Consider the following 18099-nt stretch of genomic DNA (forward strand, 5'->3'; position numbering starts at 1 on the left):
TTTGTTGTGTAGTCTGATTCGATTATGTAACACAGGAGTCAATCTCTCCTGTAACAACATTTTCCACCAGGTGGCTCCGCAAACTGGAGGCACAGTGTCTCTGATGATGACTACCTACTTAGACTAAAGTATGATCATATTTCTCGAGATGCGCGTTGTTTATGTATAAAGTATTAATTTAATTATTGAGAGTGCACTAAGTGGTATTTGTTGAGTTATTCTTAAATCTGGGACATAATCATTCCTAAGGTTTAAATAAGTTACTTAAAAAAGTAGTCTGCTTTATTTAGGGTCTTTTTATACATGACAACACGTGGTAAAAATGATATTGATTGAGCCTATTTGCAGTTACTGAAGTTACTGTATTGTATAATTATAATATGTTATGTTATTTTGTACACGCAGCAGTCATTTAGTTTGAAGAGTAATTTCAAACTTATCAGCCAATAAAATGCATGACTTTATATCCATGTACTGTATAAACACTGCATATTAGATGGAAAAAATCTCGTTGAGGTATAGAAAAATCGATTACCGTAAACCGTGCGCCGAAACTATACTTCCGAAGAATAACCACGTAACTGATCTAATTACTAAAGCGGCAATTAATCATTAATCATCACTGTGTGTGAAATCAAAGTGTCAAACGGGTCACAGCCCGCGTTGCACGGCGGACGCGCGTCTGGGAGGTGAGTGGTCCCTTTGTTTGGACGTAAGCTGCTTGAAACAAATAAAGCGGGGAGCTAATCTCACAGAATATGCAAAACTGCAGCGAGGGACTGGATGGAGGGGTTTTGAGTCGAGGCTAAAGGTTTGCATCCACAGAAGAGGAGGGACTCTTCAGGATAACTCGCCTATAATATATCTATACTCCGATACGAGCGCCGGTGAGTTTACTATAACATGTTGAGCTGAGAAGCAGTGAGCAGATGGAGTGTATACAACAACAACAACAACAACCTGCGGATGAATGACGTTTGAAAGTGGTCGAAACATTTGCCTCTTGAAGCGGAACTGCTCTCCGTCATCAGTCCAGGTGAGAAGTCACAGCGGGTTTGTACAATATTCCTCTTTACTCCTGTAATAGTTTTACTTTTTTACCTTTTTTTAATTTAAAAATGATTTTAAGATCAATATTCGCTTATTAAAAGGCCTGCTTTGTTTTTTAATCACTTGCATCAAATACTGGAACACATGAGCTACAACTTTGTTGATAAGTGGTTTTAACTGGACAGTGTCCTTCAATAAGTTCATGCTATATCGATAGCTAACTGTATGATTGATTTTTGGATGCTGCAAGAAAAACTATTGTTATTGCTATCGACAGTGGAATAATTGTTGGAATTAACATGGAATACAACATAATTAACATTAAATTGGGATACTGCAGAATAGCACTCATGTCTCCCTGTTGTAATGATACAATGATGCCTCTGTAAAGGCCAGACTGAGTTGTGAGCCTACAACACGATCCTGTCCAGTAATTAAAGACAGGGGAGGCAATTTGCTGTTTCCATTCTCCAGAGGGGCTCGGCACAGTGTGAGGACGGTACAATTCATTCGTGCATACAAAGTCAGAAGTTTGTCTATTCCTACATGTTTAACACTCTGTTTCGTTGCAGCATCTTTAGAGAGAATCGGCAGTGAAGCCATGGAGCCGACAAGTGTTCCGAAGGGATGCGACGCCACTATGAGCTCCATATATTACAACCTGTGTGACCTGACGACGGTGTGGGGCGTCGTGGTGGAGGCCTTCGCTGCTGCCGGCGTGGTGACTTCCTTCGTCGTGTTGGTCGTCCTCATGGCCAGCTTGCCGTTCGTGACGCACAAGAAGAGGAAGGGTGTGGTGGCCCTGCAGGCCGCCATTCTGGTCTTCACTCTGGGACTCTTTGGACTCACCTTTGCCTTCATTGTGGGTCCGTTCTCCACCAGCTGCGCTGCGCGGAGGTTCCTCTTCGGAGTACTGTTCTCAGGCTGCCTAGCCTGCCTGGTGATGCACGGGTTGTGGCTCGCCATGCTCGAGCGGAGGGGCCGGGGGCCCAGGAGCTGGATGTTATGCCTGGGAGCCCTGGGCCTGTGGATGGTCGAGGTGATCATCAACACCGAGTGGCTCGTCATCACGGTGCTCAGGAGCCCGGCCAGAGGCGACGTCGTCCCCGACCTGACCTGTGGCATTGCCAACCAGGACTTTGTGATGGCACTGATCTATGTGATGGTTCTGCTGCTAGCCGCGCTGCTGATGGCCGTGCCCTCGCTGACCCACAAGCACAAGCAATGGCGCCGAGACGGAGCCTTCATCATGATCACGGGGCTCCTCACAATGGCCATCTGGGTAGCTTGGATCATCATGTACATCCGCGGGAACAGAGTGTCTGGGGAGCCCAGCTGGGACGATCCCACTCTAGCGGTAGCCGTGGTGTCAAACGCCTGGGTGTTCCTCACCCTCTACACCATCCCAGAAGTCTGCTTGCTGACCCAGCAAGACCCAGACCAGGAGGAACCCATGGATGGGGAGGATGTTTATCCCGCCAGGAGCCTGGTTTATGACAACATCCTTAAGGAGCTGGAGCCACCCATCCCGATTGTGCACATGGAGAACAAAGCCTTCACCATGGACGAGCCTCCGGCAGGTACAGCACGACACATTGTGGCCTAACATCGACCGGACAGTGACAATGTTGCTGAATCCTCAGAATCAAACATTTAAATGAATCAGCACTCCGATTAAATGTGTTCATACACATACAGTATACTGGGCAGACACCTTTCTTTAGTGTGCAAGGTGACATAATCCTAACAATTAACTATAACAAAAGCAGCAACACCTTTAATGTGTACTACAGTAGAAAATAGGTGGCACCTGATAATCACATTTTTTTCTGCAGGATGGCCTTTCTTATTAAATTAAATTATATTATATTAGCATTTGTCTAAATGTTGCAGTGAATCTTTTTTCGAAAAATGTCTGAGCATGCCACATATTTAAAATAGCATACACCAGCAGGGTTTTTCTTTTTTAAATCCGACTTGTGCGAGGCGTCCAATTTTTCCTGACAGATGATGTTGATTCAAGTAAATGTTTGTCGCTACAGAGACAATGGCAGTGTGTTGCAAACCTAATGTGAAACCTGTGTGAAGTCTAATAATGCAAAACAACGGATCGCATCGTTACAAACGCTTATTTTTTGCCTCTTCTTTGCCAGTACCCCCAAAGCCGATGTCTCCATATGGTGCTTATAACGGTCAGCGACGAAATTATGTGTACCAGCCCACTGAAATAGCCCTGATTGCCAAGGGACTGACTAAGGTGAGAGTACACACTCTTTAACACCACAGAACATCCTCCACCGTCACATCTACCCAAATAATGACTCCTCCGTGCGTTTCTTGCAGATGACGCAAGACGAGATGATGATGCCTCGGGTCAGAGACCTCACTCAGCGTTCAGGAAGTGACAGTTCCCTGCCTGGTTCGGCTGAGACCTCGCTGCCTTAAGGGCCGTCACACGCAGGAAGTATGAGTGAAGGGGGCACGCTGTGCTGTCACCCACACACTCGGTTGTTACAGCGGTGAAATCTCCTTGAGGGGTTTGTTCTCCTCTCAGAGTTCCTTGTATCAGATGTAATGTACCCACCATTCTCCTCCCTAGCAAGAAGCTGGAAATAACACGGCATGGTCACCTCTTGCATTATGCAGTAATGTGAGCGATATCTCATAGACGTCTCAACTCCGTCTTTTTGTACGGTTAGTCAGAAATTAAAGGTTCAAAAGACTGACAATAGTGGAGATGGACTGCTTATAGAGGCTAATGTTGCTTCTAGCAGCTCTGTTTAATGTCCAGTCTCACTTTATGGCAACAAGTGCCCTAAAACCGTCTTACTGTTAACTAAAATCAACTTTGGCTCACTTGTAGTGTCACTTTCCTGACATACTATAGATTGATGGTGGAGAAACTGTAGACACCAATTAGGTGCAGGGAGATTAAAGCAAAGGCAAGCTCTGTCATTGAACTGTTACATGTTTATTTGAATTATTTTGTATCACCAATATAATGCCTTTTCTTGTCAGAGATCTACTGATTTGTTCACTTGTGAAATTATGTTGATTCCCACCGAAAGCCACGTGATTGTGTAGTGCCTTGAAGTTATCAAAATCATAATTTTATGTAAAGATGTACATTTTAACTTATTAAACCTTTTAAAAAAAACAGGTCACTTAAATACTTTGAGGATGTTGTTGGATTTTTGGATTGTAACAGATGACAATGCAAGAGGAAGCGTCACAAAGTTATTTACATGTTGGCTCGGTAGCCTCACCTGGGGTTTCTGGGTGTGAGCTGCATGCCGTATTGTGTAACGACACACTACTAAAACATGACAATAAATCCATGCGATAGCATCAAATGATAACTGTTCTAGTTTGAATTTAGGGCTGCGATAGTGCAGTTCAAACCATGGAGTGGCAGCACTAACATTTTGAGTTTGGAGCACTACAGCGTGATTTGATGCACCTCCCGATAACTGCATTGTCTGCCTAGTGATATGTTGTCGGGAGCCTTCTCTGCATGCATGTTCACTACATAGGCTACAAATAAACACCGTGAGCAGCATCACATTATTGTGAAGGGACAAATTAATACAGAAAACTGCTTCGACTTACAATGAGCTCTCCCTTTTCTCTACAGGATGGGAACAATTATTCAAATATAATTTGTCCCACACACGCACTCACATGTACACACACTTTATAGCTCCGGAGTGAGCTGTGGCTGCCTAGCAGCAGGCTGAGTAGGCTCTCTACCAATTACTCCCACCATCCTGCCCTGTCAGCAGCCGTGAGTACTCGCTCAGAAAGGAAATTGCTCACAAACTGGAAATCGTGGCAGGATCAGAGATGTATACCAGAACACAAATGTGGAGCTTTTACCCTGTAAACCCCCCATTGTGCAGATATTAGAACAGATGCAAAAAAACATGCAGATAAGGTTGCAGTTGTGCCAAATATCCTGATGGTGCACAAATGGGAGGAAAAATGTATCCAAATTTAAACAAAACAGCATTCAAATATATTTGACAAAATGTTTTCTTAGCATTCCCTCCTTCGTCACTGACCTGGGTAAACTACAAATAACAAATAAATGTATGCATTAAACCATGACATGTTTTTTCGTGTATTATTAAGTGTATTAGATGTTAATTCCCAATCAGTGACTTGAGGTGAAATCAAAAAACGGCATCTTTCTCCAACAGGCAGCAACTGTTAATCCCTTGATAATATGAATAGCCGTCTTGTGCACATGGACACGGGGGGGGGGGACTGACCAATGGTGGTTGAGCTCGGCTCAAGGGAGTCAGCACTTCCAATCAAAAGCAGCTGTCCCTGCTTAATGCATTTCCTTGTCACTGTGACAACCCTCAGTGGACAAACACAGGCGAAACAAAAAAAGCTGATCAAACAGAAATGACTGAACCCACAGACCAGACAACAGGGATTCAGTATAGAGGGGTAATACCATCTGGTCATATTATTCAATAGAGAAAAAAATATTATCCGTGTAATTTTTAATTGCTTTTAGATTTAGGATGCATTGAAAGATGAAGTTGTTCAACAAAAGAATCCCTGAATTTGCACAGTTTGTCCCAATTCAATGTTTAAACAAAGGCCTTGTTCATGAGGGTAAACCTTTATGCGGATTACAAATGTAAATAGCTGTGCCAGGCTCTAATAAATGCTCCACATTTAAAAAGGCTGATCTGATTTATTGATCCCAGGATTCAGGCTCTCAACAAAAAGGTCTTCAGCCATACATTCCCATTTATAATAAGGCATGGCGTGGCGTCAAAAAGACATTTTTTTACTTTGAAAACGTCCAAAACAATTCAGTCTGCATGTTCTGTCGGCTCCTTAAAAACATGAAACCAGTGTTTTATAGGCGGACTGCCATCTAGTGGGACCACAGCAAACAGCCTTGACATGGCCTTAATGATTTTTATTGTCAAACACATCACATATGATGTCATAGTGGCTACCTGCCACAAATTCAAAAACAGTGTGGAAACAACTGAACACCAGTGAACATCTGACAGAATTACAGGGGTGAGAGGTCAACAGTCACGTGTCTGGATTTTTCTATTCACGGGTGACCAGTTTGTATATTTGACATTTGAACAGGCATCAACTATTTGAATGTCCTGTTCTCTTTTGGGGCTGGAATTTGCAGGTGAATGTTGATCACTACTTACCTTATACTGCGGGCAGCAGATGCAAATGTTTGCTTCTATCCCTGACAGTTGTGGTAATCTCGCCAACTGGCAGTTCCAATGTTACACAACACAGAGTCTGTTGAAGGTTATCTGACCATTCAGTTTTACACTTCACTCCATCACTTGAGGGTCTTGATTTTTTCCAGTTCGTGTCGCTGCTGTTTCTGTTTCTTAAGAAGACGGTAAGCCGCCACCACTCGTTCCCTCTCCTCCTCCATGATTCTCTGTCTGGCCATGGAGGGCTTGGTTGTGGAGGCCACCGTGTGGCCCAGGAGAGAGTTGAGAAGCAGCTCCTTCTAAACGAGGTTAGTAGAGGAGGGGAAAAAAAAAACACAGTTAACCACTTATTCAAACATTAATAATGATCGTCGTCATGACATAACTGCATAATGGTTTACCTGAGATTTGGCCGGCGCTTTCCTGGGTTTGGCGCTCAAAGTTGGCGGGGCCAGTGTAACTTCACCAAAGGGAACATTATCTACAAAACAAGGAAAACCGTGGACCATGTCAGCACACGTCTAACTTGTCTATGTCTAATTCTAACCCTGCCATTTGGTGCTGTGCAGCATGCAAGTAGTATACACTGATTGGTGCAGTATTGTGGGCTGGAAAACTAAAATAACAATCCAAAAATAAGCTCAGTGGAGCAGAGCGGAACCCCCTCACATGTTATGATATTATCCATTGTTTATATATAAAATACTGCAGCTTCACTTGTCCCAGGAACAGTAATAGTCTGGTTCATACACTAATAACAGCAAATATTACTTGTTTCAATACACAATTTTGTAAAAAGAAATAAACAGCCTTCAAGAACACAGCCAAAGGGTCCCTTAGATTTTTAGAAAACACTCAACTAGAAACAGTGTGCAAACTGCAGGGATATAGCCTCCTTCTAATAATTTTAATGTAATTTGGCCAGATCATGCTCATACTGAATTATAGGGGAAACAGCTACTCCCTCACTGCTATTGTAGTGGAAATGTCCCATACCTATGAACATCTCTTTTTCCATCTTGGCCTCTTGTCGGTCCAACTTTTTCTTGTGTAGCCTCTGTAGTCTGCCTCTATCATACCTGCAGCAAAGACAACAAATATAAAATTAAATCAGACTGGGGAATGATGATCACTCAAATAAGATATCACCTATGCACACAATTAGTACCCTTAGGAGGATGGGGTTTTAACGGACTCAGCTGGCCACACCCTTCACATCCCATATCAGCACAACATCAACAGTTGACTTTGCAGATTACGAGTAAAAGCGTACTCACTCCTTCTTTTTCTCAGACTTGCCCGTGTCTGCGGGTCGCTCTTGTTTGCTGGCATCCAGCTCAGGCTTTCTGTCCACTTGGTTCTTGGTGAGGAAGAGGACGTGTTGCGTTGCGTTCTCCATGCGCCGCACATACGCTTTCTCACTTTCTGTCTTTCCCCTCTTGAAATGTGGGATGGGTATGTCTCCACTCTGGGAATCCTCTGTTTTAGGGGAGATGGCTGAAAGGTACAGAAACAAATCCCTCACCAGTTACAGTATAAACAAACAGAGAAACCCAGAGGTGTTAAAACCTGTATGTTTGTGTATGTATAGAGTTTAAGTAGATGTTCTGCTCACCTTCTTTTAGCTTTTTGGCGTTCAATGGTCCCTTTTTCATTCTGTCCTTGCTCTTCATTATTTCACGGAGCCTAAACGGGATGTGTTCGATGTGATCTCGTGTTCTTTTCTTGGGTTTGCCATCTTGTTTCTTATCACTGTTTGGAAACAGTCAGAATCACATTTTATCACCGTGTCCATATACCAGGGATTTGCTTTGGTGTATTGGTGCATCAAAATAATAAAACATAATCATGATACATATAAAGTCAGGGCCATAGTCAGGGTTTATAAATTAGTACAGAAAACGTTTCTTTTAATGGAGCTTATTTACTGCATTTCTGGATGAGCAAAATTCATGCCAACAAACTCAAAATCTATAATTAAATACATACAGAGGGACCTATTGCTAAAAATACGTTTATATTAAAACTGCATTTTTGTTTTTATTAAATAACCACCGAGGGCCGGACCTCGGTGACCTCATAGCTGGCTACTGCCATGTTTAAAGTGGTGTTTTCATGCAGAATGTGCACAACCGTCCGATGAATGTGTATCGTTTACGTCAATGTACAACGGTTCACAACATAAAAACAATACAGTCGAGGTTGCATGTAGGAATACAGGTTAGCTTTTGAAGCCTTTTGAAGTGCTCAAGTAAACACGAGGACGACATTGACCGGTTGAATCTCATTTTTATAACGACTAACGTGAGAGCTAATCACGGCTAGCTGAAGTAGCTAGCTAGCAGTGTTGTTGTCCTGCTACACGTTAGCTTCCCTACGTTACCTTGAATGCCGTTCGGATTTGCCCGCTTGTTTTCCTGCCTCGTTGGTTGGGTTTTTCTTATTCTTCCCCATGTTGCTGCCCTTTATTTATTTCAACGCATAGCAAAATGTCTTAACAAAACTGTATCACATGTGGAACAGCGTGTGTGACCTTTAACCTACAAACCTTAACCTCAGGCGACAGTAGGAGTGCGGAAGTAGAGATGTCTCACTCTGTGTTTTTTTCCGGGTACCGTGGTCGTTTCCGCTCCTCGCCGGCATTCTTCTCCTGGACCTCACAGCAAAAACAATCTAAAGTGTATCTATTTCCCTTTTAATTATTTCAAGGTTTTCAAAGATGAACCTCGTGTACTTGGCTCCTTTCCTACGTCGATTTAGCTGTAGTTTTAAGTCGCTTTTGTATACTTTATTTGATTGAACAGAGATTACATTATTCATGGAACTATGTTGATGGCTACGTCGTCTAAAAAAATACGTACTCTTTAACATCAAACAAACGGATAAGACAGAAATTCAGTCTGGGGGATTAATTTGATCTCAGAGGGATCCACTGGTTACAATGAACGATCTTTGCTAAACTGTCATCCCGATTGGCTAAAAATAACCACTGGTGCTTCCATCTGGCACCACTAGAGGGCGTCGTAACTACAGTGTGTTCACATAATACAACAGAGTCTCAGAAGTTTTCAATGTTGTGGGTTGTCATACAATGCCATCTTGTTTCAGGCATTATGATTATTAAAGGGACTTAGGGCAGGATTTGTGAAAAAATAAACATTCACTTTAAGTCTTTTAATGCTAATGGGTGATGAAGCGTTCAAAACCAAAAAGAATGAGACCACACACATATCTCCCCATTGCCTTGAACAGGCTGTGTGCTGCATGATGTACTGCAATTCGTGGTCCGAATTTCCCGCGCAGTCCGGCGGACGTGACGTCAAATGACGCTGAATGCGCGTACTCGACGGCTTGGAGACCAGAAGAAGACAAGCGCGGTGGACTCAAGTACTGTATGTGTAGTAATGGACTCTGCTTCGGCCGGAAAACGACCCACCACCACACAAAGTCCACTAAAAAGTAATACCAAGAAGAAAACGAAGGTTTTATCAGCGGTAATTCGTCTTCCTAAAGTTACACTAAAATAAACACTTGTTTACTTACTTCGTCGCTTGACATGATGCGGTTCGCGGATGTATGCTACCAACGTAGTTCCGCGGAGGCATGTGCGGAGGGCTTGTAGTAAACAGTCACGTGAACAGCGAGTAAATAAATAACCGTGTCACAGCATCAGCTGCACTGAAGAGTTCGTGCGCGCTACCGCGCCGGCTTGGCAGATGGCTGCAGTTACCCTAACGGCCGTCGTGTCACTGTTGAGTCTTATTTCTTGATCCTGCCCTAAGTCCCTTTAAGACATTTCATAGATTCAATTATTTTACAATTAATTAAATAAACAAAGAATTAAAACAACAATTGACACTATAGTTGCAGTCAGCTGTTGGCACCACAGTTAGTTGGAGCTCATTCATCATGTCCCCGAGCACTTATCAGCCCTGGTGCAGGCCAGTCATGTTTCTGGCAGAATAAGCCCTCTTGGGTCTGCATGGTTTTCAGTGTATGCAGAGGAATAACCGGAAAACAAATAAAAAAGATCTCATCAACTAGGCCTACTCACCATTATAAAAGTGTATTGGAATCAAATGCATGTGATTGTTTGCAGATTGTGTGGGTGTGTTAGTGAGTCTATGAGAGTGATTAATCCACAGGAAGTGAGAGTGTGTGCCCTAACACGTGTCCCATGTGCATGTGTCTGAATGGAATAGATTACACAGAGAAGCTGTTGTAAGCCTACAGATGAATAGACCAGGTGTGTTAATGTGTACAGGAGGTGTGTGTGTGTGTGTGTGTGTGTTTTGGGGATTACCACTGAGACATAATGCAACTCAATCTTAGAGACTGCTGATGAAAGGAGAATGCTGCCGCTGTTCTCGGTTACGTGATATTACAGGTGGTACATGAGGAGAATCTCCTATTGAATGTGCTGCTCTGTATCCAACGGATACAAGTGTGTGCACAAGTGATGCAGTGGGCTGGTAGCGTCATAATCTCCTCAGAGGTGTATAAGAGGGCTTCACTAAATACAACTCATTGTGCGACAGCAGCCCGGTCTCTACGACAACAGAGATATACACGGTAGCGCAGGACGTAAGTATTAACAATCATTAAGGCTATAACGCTTTTGAGCTGCAATCTAATTTCGATGCACATGTGCGACACATTATTTGATTTAGCATGTCGTATTGTTATAATTTGTCTCACATTGTAAAAATTAGAAGATTGAGAAAGATGTACAAAAATGTACTCACAGGTTAAAATGCTTCTAATTGGGAAACATTTGTATTGTATTCGTATTATTTCTCTATTCCAACAGTGAGTCCTTCCCAGCAATATTTAAGAATATCACATATTGGAAATTTAAGTTACATTTTGAATTGTTAATATGTTCCTGTATTACTTCACTTCACACGACAGCTCAGACAACAAAAGCATGAATGTGGATGTGGCCAAACCCGAAGTGAAGACTGGCAGCAAAGCCCCCCTCAGAGTCAACGGCCCTGGATCCGGACCCCCCAAATTCAAACAAAGGAACACCCGCCAGTTCAAGAGCAAGCCTCCCAAGAGGGGCGTCATTGGGTAGGCCTACACATTTTTGTGGGTATCATGTAGTAAAAGTTTGTCTTTTATAAATGATAGTTTAAATAGTTTTCTTTCTCCCCAGCTTCGGAGAGGAGATCCCAGGAATGGAAGGGCTTGGCACTGGTGAGCACACTTACTGTAGACCACTGACCCACGGAAAAGTACACACAAACAACACCACAGCTCCTTAGTCTGACGTCCTGTTTGCTCTTTTTTCCAGACATCACCGTAATCTGCCCGTGGGAAGCATACAGCCATCTAGAGCTGCACGAACTGGCTCAGTATGGTATCATCTGAGTCTCTTTGCTGAGAAATCCTTTTTATATCTACCAAAGGGACCTGATGTGGCGAGTTCAGCAGCTGGAATGACAGTAAGCCCACCAGCCCAATCTGGATCATCGATGTTTTTTACACGGTCATGTTCTTTTCCTACATTTTTTATACTGTATATACATTCAATCTATTTAGGACTCTCAAGCTGCCATTTTTAATGTCTGATGCTTCAAAGATGGTGTTTCTGCACAACTGTCGGCATCAATGAAACTCAGAATAAAGCTTGTTTTATATTAAAAAAAAATGTCTGACTTGTCTTTATTTTCCTTTCTTAATCAAAACATGAAGCACCAGCTGAATAACGGTTGTCACGGTAACGGGGGGTACAGTATGTTTACTATATGAGAAAAAAGTTGGAGGTCCAAAAAAAAATATCAACACACAATGATGTTCATCATCCCACGTTACACGCAGGCCTTATGCCACTGGATGCTTTCTAGCAGGCGTGTAGTGATGAACAGAGTGAGAACCTGGACCCCCAGAACCACGATTCCAACTGTCCCTATCAGACCCTCGTGCTGCTCGATCCAGCGGGACATGCCCCCCAGGCAGCCGCCCAGGAAGATCACACTCTGGGCGCTGAACTCATCCAGCAGCTGGGCTCCCAAACCGCACTGAGAGTTCCACACCACGCCGTCCTCCAGAGGGTTCACACAGCAGGTCGCAGGGACGCCACAGGCCAGCACTCCTGGAGCCGAGCAGTTGTAATATCTGAGGAAAGGGAGGGGGGGGGGGGGGAATCCAATAACTTTCAAGGCATTCCATCATCATGATCAAGAAGTCATGATGTAAAATATAAATACATCCAAGTTAGTCACCCTCTACTCACATGTTGAGCTCCCAGTCACGGTAGTCATCTGCCCCGCAGCACTGCAGATTGGACTGAATCTCGTCCGTGATGAACCTCAGATCCAGATCGTCCTGGTAGCGCACCATGGCGGTTAACATCCCCGACCGCAGGTAGCCCGCGATCTGACCTTGGAGGCTGTAGGCCATGATGGCGGCCAGCACCTGGGCGGCGATGAGCACCAGCACGGCGGCACAGAACAGCGTCAGCAGAGAGCAGTTTTCTCTTAAGGCCCCCACACAGCCCGTCAGGCAGAGCGTGGTCAGCACAAAGCCCAGGGCCACCAGAACCAGCATGGGGTCTGTGCCGATGCTGCCGATCCTCTCCTGAGCAAACGACTCTTTGCTGATGAGGCCCCACATCCCCAAACCAAGGACCACCAGGCCCAGAACTGTGAAGACCAGATTGGACACGAACAGGAAGTACTTTAGGAAATAGTCCATAAAAGAATATCCATAGTGGGGTTGAACGCCTGCGAACGCAGGGCCGTGGTCCTGTCCATTGTTCGGCCCCGCTGGGTGAGATTCAGTGGTGACACCGCCGAGCTCCTCGGCATCCTCATTGGCAGAGCTCGCCTTTTAGACACACAATGCAAATAAATATCATTTATTAGGGAGAACTATGCCACCCCAAACATTTCAAACACACAGAGAGTTGGTATAATATTCAGAAAGGAACATAACAACACAGAAGCTCAGAAGTGACCCCCTTACCTTCGGTATGAGTGGACTGGACTCGTCCTGCGCGGTGTCCCTCCTCGACCACGGCAGAATCCTTTTTATCATGAAATATCTCCTCATGTCGGAGATGATTCTCTCCGTGCTTTGAGCTGTTCAGAATAACACAAGCTTGAGTGGAGCATTTGGGGGGGGGGGTCAACCGTGAAGAGAAGAGCATGTGAGCTGAGGTGGAGAAACCATGCAGTGTTTAGCCTGTGGCTGCTGAAGGCTGTGGGATTTCTTCATCATGTGAGAGTCACAGTGAGGAGATTAGTTATCAAAGCAGACTCTCTCTCTCTCTCTCTCTCTCTCTCTCTCTCTCTCTCTCTCTCACACACACACACACACACACACACACACACACACACACACACACACACACACACACACGATAGCGTGGGATTCTGACCAGAACAAGTGACTTTTGATTGAGGTTTACTCACACAAACCGCTAAGTTGGTGTTATGTCATGATTTCATGGCACTTTGAAAATAAAGTGGATATTTACAGAGAAAAGGGTGTGTTTTTCCCAGCTGACTGCAACTGAAAACAAATGATGAAAAAAAAATCAAAATCAAATAAGGAAACACTTGTAATTGAATGTGTGCAGAGCTGCATTTCCCCAAAATAAAAGATGTAAAAGATGATATATCTCTGTTTAACTGCGTCTGATAAAGTGAAAAAAAAAGAAAAACAGAACTGGAGACTTGGTTATCTCACTCTCTGGCTCTGGAGGTCAGCTGCTGTCATTCTTTCCTCTCGCTTTGCTGGACTGAGCCGCGATGAGCTGGAAGGAAGTCGGTCCGCTGCTGCATGCCGGCCGAACTGATGCTGACTGGCGGTGGAGTCCAGATGGGACTGTTAAGGATTATAAGGCTGGATATCAGCGCTGCTGTAAACCTGTTTCCATATAAATGTGTATTAACTGAGCTTCCAGTTCACTTTCTGTGGATTGTTTTTAACGGTAGCTTTCAGGAGTTCTTTCTTTCTTTCTTTCTTTCTTTCTTTCTTTCTTTCTTTCTTTCTTTCTTTCTTTCTTTCTTTCTTTCTTTCTTTCTTTCTTTCTTTCTTTCTATCTATCTATCTATCTATCTATCTATCTATCTATCTATCTATCTATCTATCTATCTATCTATCTATCTATCTATCTATCTATCTATCTAATCCTGCTGTTCCCTTGTACATCTTTTGGATTTCGTATCTTTTGCCAACTCGCTCTATAATTGTTGCCAGCACTGAAGATGTGTGGTACAGATGCTGTTCATCCCACTTACTTACAGCATGCAGCGCAGTAAGTCGTCTCTGTGGGTTTAAAGTTGGTGCAGGTGGCCGGGATCACGGCCCATGTCAGATTCCTCTTCAGCTTGGCATGGGCTCGCTTCATGTCATATATCAGTACCGGCCTGCAGAGATCAGCACAGGACGGAGGAAACAAAGAGATAAAATGTGCTTTGGTGATGAATATCTTTCTGCTTCCTTTGAGTCCAGCTGCATTTTGCCAAAACTGTCCAGATTATTGATCTATCCTCCATCAGCAGTCAGATTATTACAGCATAGTGGGGTTGGGGTTATGAACAGTTTAATGATGAGGGGATCTCCTCTCCCCTTTTTATTATTTATTCAGTCTATTTTTATTAAACGGGATTAACACTAAACACTATGTTTTGATTTCCCTTATTTTCAGCTTCATGTGTGTTTTTCCATTTTTTTGATTACCGCCTGACAGTAAAAGGACCGTTGCTGGCTGGCTCTGTCACAGCCCAGATGTTGAGCAGATTGTATTACAGGAGGCAGTAAGAATGCTACGCTGGAGCCGTGCCGATACATCAAACACCTCCTCTGGATCGGAGCCAACAGGGAGCGCAGTTGCCCTACACCACTCAGCAGCAGAAAAACACACATGTGGGGGGGATAGATGGAGGATTATCAGGACCTCCCATTCAGGATCTGTGGGTAATTTATCAATGTAGCAAATGCACAAATCTGCAAGACACATCGGAGCCTGAAATGGAAAGCATGTGTGTGTGTGTGTGTGTGTGTGTGTGTTTGTGTGTGTTTGGGGGTTTATCCCTGCATCACTGAAGTGGGTGGGAGCAGGTGGGGGAATGGCTCTGGGAGATGAGAGAGGCTGTTATAAGAGAGTGCTGCCCAGGTCATGTTTTCTCAGTGTGTCACCGTTAAGGGATCGTACCGCAGAGTTCTGTTCTGGAAGCCCTGGCACGACGTCACAGAAAGGTAAACACAAAGAGCATGCATATGGAAGTGAAGGTAGAAGCCAGTATGATATATCTATATGCAATCAGGGACGAAACACTTGTTCCCGATCATCTTAAATTTAAAAATAGATGAAACATTTGCAGTTCGGGCTAAGATGTTTGCTTCCAGTGAAAGTGTGTTAAGCATGTGTTCTGACTGTCAAAGTTTTCTGCGTTGTAAAAAAAGATCTCAGATATTTTACTCAAGTGAAAGAAGACATTTCAAGGTCTAAAAATACTCCATATTAAGTATTATCAGGACAGAATAAAACAGTAAATGTAATCCCTATGAAGAATGGTTCTTTTTAATACTATTATGAAATGTTATGCTGTTGTTTTTATCATTAACAAATACATATAAAAGCATTTTAATTTTGAAATGTTTTATATGTACTATAGTCTTTACTTGAAAAAAGTTTTTTATCAGTGTCAATTACATATTTCCCTCATTTGTAATGGAGTATAAAGTAGCAAAAATGGAAATAAAGTAAAGTAAATGTCAAATTATACGATACTATATATCTGATCCAATCCAGCGCTGCTTTCCTGTAAACCTGTTTCTCAGCAGCAGCAGCAACATTTCTGTGTGGCGAGGTGAGGACGATGTTGATGAAGGCGATCCTGGTCCTCCTCTGCACCATCGTAACGTGTGGAGCTCAGAAATGGAACCAGAAAACCTCACGCTGGGACCCTAAAGGTCAGAGCGATGTCACTCGACCCCAATCTGTGAATCGCAAAAAAAAGCTTTGAAAATCAGTGTTAAGATTCTGTTACTACTTGGCGTTACTATACATGTCTTCAGCAGAGCACACCAGCGGCAGGACGTGTTCCAACCTGACCCAGGTACTGGACAACTGGAAGTACGCCATTCTAACCCAGGTGAAAGAGCTGCTGATCAACGACCCGGCCTCCGTGCTGCCCGAGTACAACAGGTGGGTCACGCTGGTTTCTGACGGTTGGTTATGTGGACGCAGAAGCAACAACAAGAACCCAAAATGTTGTGCAAGAGCGAGAATAACAACGGCCGGTGACGTCAGTGAGGATGTTATTGCTCCCCGAAGTCATCCGAAATTAGGAATTATGTAACTTGCTTCCCTCTGCACGTGACCACTGCCATGTCAGAGCTAGTCATTTGATCCATTAGTGCTCCGGTCCACACGAGGCCAACCCCGCTTTGTAAATGACCTCACTATGGCGACCGTGCCAACACACGACGGGGAAATGTTTCAGCCTTGTGTTTTTTTGCAGATGTTAAGCTGACTCTTCTATTTGTATATTAGGCTCCATGATACCAACATCGTTAACGTGGACATTCCTGAGTCACCATTCAGGTGCTGTGCAGGCTCAAATAGCTGTAGTTTATTTTTTTATTTTACTTTCTGTCTGTCACCCTGATGTTTCCTGCAGATGACGGGGCTGTTCCTGCTTAACAGCATGCCGTGCCTTGGTTGGGTTTTGCCCATTATTAAACAATGTTCCCATTTCACAAAGTCATTGAACTACTTGACCCCTTTTTTTTCTCGAATGTCTCCACATGTGTTCAGGATCCGCCCTCTGTCCGACGCCCTGGGAGACCTCTACGGGCAGTTTAACAGTCTGAAAGAGGAGCTGGGGAAGCTCACCTCCAAGTTCGACAGCGTGGAGGGGTTCGTGGACGAACTGCAGGACGGCAGGTTGTCTCGGCTTCAGCGGCCCGTGCAGAGGCCTCCCCCCGCCGTCGGTCTGAGGGCTCCGCTGCGAGCACAGATGAGGGCTCACGACAGGAGGATCAAGGGGCCAACACTGATCAGAGCCAGGAGGAGAGGGCCCCAGAGACCGTAGACCTATGCTGATGTATAAAACAAGGGTTTATATGTTTATATATTTTCAGAAGGTGATTTGTATAATTGTATTGATTTGTATGTGCGACGCGTACATAAGACTGATGGGAGTTAAACAGATTATTTTTAAATAATCCAAAAAGAATGTATTAATCTTTGCGTATCAGTCCACAAGGTGGCAGCATTGATCAAATGACTGTCATCCTGCTGCTTTGTGTGTATTACTATGTGCACATTAAGTAACAAAATGGCTAAAAAGGTAGTTTATAGTTGTAGTATTAGGCTGTATATACACATATTAACATTATATGACCAATATTTCTATTTTGTGTTTTTTTTCACACAAATTATTATTAAAAATAGATACATTTGCAACTTTAATCAACATTTGATGCATCATTTCTTGCTTCACTCACACACACACACACACACACACACACACACACACACACACACACACACACACACACACACACACACACACACACACACACTCACACATTTTCCTGTCTGTCTCCTGATTAGTCATCTAAATTTATAAGAGGACCAGCACGGAAAAGTGAAGGAAAGTTTCTGACATCAGAGCAAAAACAATTCACTCAAGCACTTGGGAAAATATGTATCAACATTTCTTGAAAGCATTTTAAACATGGAGGTTAGCAATAAAGTGGCACAGTAATAAATGCATGCTTGATTCAGATTTTTAGCTTCTTTTAGCTGGACTGACTTACTGACTCATCAGATAAAGGGAGAAAATGAAACTGAACATTTATCCTCCATCAGTGAAGC

At 43.6% G+C, this 18099-nt stretch overlaps 5 protein-coding genes across 7 annotated transcripts; 3 read left to right on the top strand and 2 right to left on the bottom strand.

Annotated features, from left to right (window-relative positions):
* Positions 1 to 518: 518 nt before the first annotated feature.
* Positions 519 to 3864, top strand: LOC311030834 (G-protein coupled receptor family C group 5 member C-like). Of its 2 annotated transcripts, none has more exons than XM_084036857.1 (4): positions 519 to 1053; positions 1623 to 2630; positions 3204 to 3307; positions 3394 to 3864. In XM_084036857.1, the coding sequence occupies exons 2-4, from the start codon at positions 1652 to 1654 to the stop codon at positions 3493 to 3495; spliced, it is 1185 nt and encodes a 394-aa protein (XP_083892983.1). In that variant the 5' UTR covers positions 519 to 1053; positions 1623 to 1651; the 3' UTR covers positions 3496 to 3864. The 2 variants fall into 2 exon arrangements, with proteins under 2 accessions (XP_083892983.1, XP_083892982.1); XM_084036856.1 differs by having other exon boundaries at positions 519 to 1036.
* Positions 3865 to 4000: 136 nt separating this feature from the next.
* Positions 4001 to 9056, bottom strand: ccdc137 (coiled-coil domain containing 137). Its single transcript, XM_084036860.1, has 6 exons — positions 8644 to 9056; positions 7876 to 8012; positions 7538 to 7757; positions 7257 to 7339; positions 6662 to 6741; positions 4001 to 6559 (listed from the first exon to the last, which is right to left on the bottom strand). The coding sequence occupies exons 1-6, from the start codon at positions 8712 to 8714 to the stop codon at positions 6383 to 6385; spliced, it is 768 nt and encodes a 255-aa protein (XP_083892986.1). The 5' UTR covers positions 8715 to 9056; the 3' UTR covers positions 4001 to 6382.
* Positions 6433 to 11886, top strand: LOC311030837 (retinal rod rhodopsin-sensitive cGMP 3',5'-cyclic phosphodiesterase subunit gamma-like). Of its 2 annotated transcripts, none has more exons than XM_084036862.1 (4): positions 6433 to 6568; positions 11172 to 11333; positions 11419 to 11459; positions 11557 to 11886. In XM_084036862.1, exons 2-4 carry the CDS (start codon positions 11188 to 11190, stop codon positions 11631 to 11633), a joined length of 264 nt encoding a protein of 87 aa, XP_083892988.1. In that variant the 5' UTR covers positions 6433 to 6568; positions 11172 to 11187; the 3' UTR covers positions 11634 to 11886. The 2 variants fall into 2 exon arrangements, with proteins under 2 accessions (XP_083892988.1, XP_083892987.1); XM_084036861.1 differs by lacking the exon at positions 6433 to 6568 and adding an exon at positions 10545 to 10844.
* A 50-nt stretch (positions 11887 to 11936) lies between these two features.
* On the bottom strand, positions 11937 to 14558 carry tspan10 (tetraspanin 10). Its single transcript, XM_084037595.1, has 4 exons — positions 14514 to 14558; positions 13230 to 13345; positions 12499 to 13091; positions 11937 to 12380 (listed from the first exon to the last, which is right to left on the bottom strand). The coding sequence occupies exons 2-4, from the start codon at positions 13314 to 13316 to the stop codon at positions 12074 to 12076; spliced, it is 987 nt and encodes a 328-aa protein (XP_083893721.1). The 5' UTR covers positions 13317 to 13345; positions 14514 to 14558; the 3' UTR covers positions 11937 to 12073.
* Positions 14559 to 15405: 847 nt separating this feature from the next.
* On the top strand, positions 15406 to 17685 carry LOC311030951 (uncharacterized protein). The gene is made up of 4 exons (XM_084037011.1): positions 15406 to 15470; positions 16059 to 16187; positions 16293 to 16422; positions 17035 to 17685. The coding sequence occupies exons 2-4, from the start codon at positions 16094 to 16096 to the stop codon at positions 17309 to 17311; spliced, it is 501 nt and encodes a 166-aa protein (XP_083893137.1). The 5' UTR covers positions 15406 to 15470; positions 16059 to 16093; the 3' UTR covers positions 17312 to 17685.
* Positions 17686 to 18099: the final 414 nt, after the last annotated feature.

Source organism: Eutrigla gurnardus (genome assembly GCF_963514095.1).
Source record: "Eutrigla gurnardus genome assembly, chromosome: 20".
Classification (NCBI taxonomy): Eukaryota; Metazoa; Chordata; class Actinopteri; order Perciformes; family Triglidae; genus Eutrigla; species Eutrigla gurnardus.

Bases quoted from the DNA above. Each gene is read 5' to 3' on its own strand.
- LOC311030834 (XM_084036857.1), top strand. From the start codon at position 1,652: ATGGAGCCGACAAGTGTTCCGAAGGGATGCGACGCCACTATGAGCTCC. The intron at 2,631-3,203 runs GTACAGCACGAC...CTTCTTTGCCAG, and splicing joins CATGGACGAGCCTCCGGCAG to TACCCCCAAAGCCGATGTCT. The intron at 3,308-3,393 runs GTGAGAGTACAC...CGTTTCTTGCAG, and splicing joins TTGCCAAGGGACTGACTAAG to ATGACGCAAGACGAGATGAT.
- ccdc137 (XM_084036860.1), bottom strand. From the start codon at position 8,714: ATGGGGAAGAATAAGAAAAACCCAACCAACGAGGCAGGAAAACAAGCG. The intron at 7,758-7,875 runs GTGAGCAGAACA...TGTACCTTTCAG, and splicing joins CGCCAAAAAGCTAAAAGAAG to CCATCTCCCCTAAAACAGAG. The intron at 7,340-7,537 runs GTGAGTACGCTT...TCTTTGCTGCAG, and splicing joins AAGTCTGAGAAAAAGAAGGA to GTATGATAGAGGCAGACTAC.
- LOC311030837 (XM_084036862.1), top strand. From the start codon at position 11,188: ATGAATGTGGATGTGGCCAAACCCGAAGTGAAGACTGGCAGCAAAGCC. The intron at 11,334-11,418 runs GTAGGCCTACAC...CTTTCTCCCCAG, and splicing joins CCCAAGAGGGGCGTCATTGG to CTTCGGAGAGGAGATCCCAG. The intron at 11,460-11,556 runs GTGAGCACACTT...TCTTTTTTCCAG, and splicing joins AATGGAAGGGCTTGGCACTG to ACATCACCGTAATCTGCCCG.
- tspan10 (XM_084037595.1), bottom strand. From the start codon at position 13,316: ATGAGGAGATATTTCATGATAAAAAGGATTCTGCCGTGGTCGAGGAGG. The intron at 13,092-13,229 runs GTAAGGGGGTCA...TGTGTCTAAAAG, and splicing joins CCAGTCCACTCATACCGAAG to GCGAGCTCTGCCAATGAGGA. The intron at 12,381-12,498 runs GTGAGTAGAGGG...CCCTTTCCTCAG, and splicing joins CGTGACTGGGAGCTCAACAT to ATATTACAACTGCTCGGCTC.
- LOC311030951 (XM_084037011.1), top strand. From the start codon at position 16,094: ATGTTGATGAAGGCGATCCTGGTCCTCCTCTGCACCATCGTAACGTGT. The intron at 16,188-16,292 runs GTCAGAGCGATG...ACATGTCTTCAG, and splicing joins CTCACGCTGGGACCCTAAAG to CAGAGCACACCAGCGGCAGG. The intron at 16,423-17,034 runs GTGGGTCACGCT...ACATGTGTTCAG, and splicing joins GTGCTGCCCGAGTACAACAG to GATCCGCCCTCTGTCCGACG.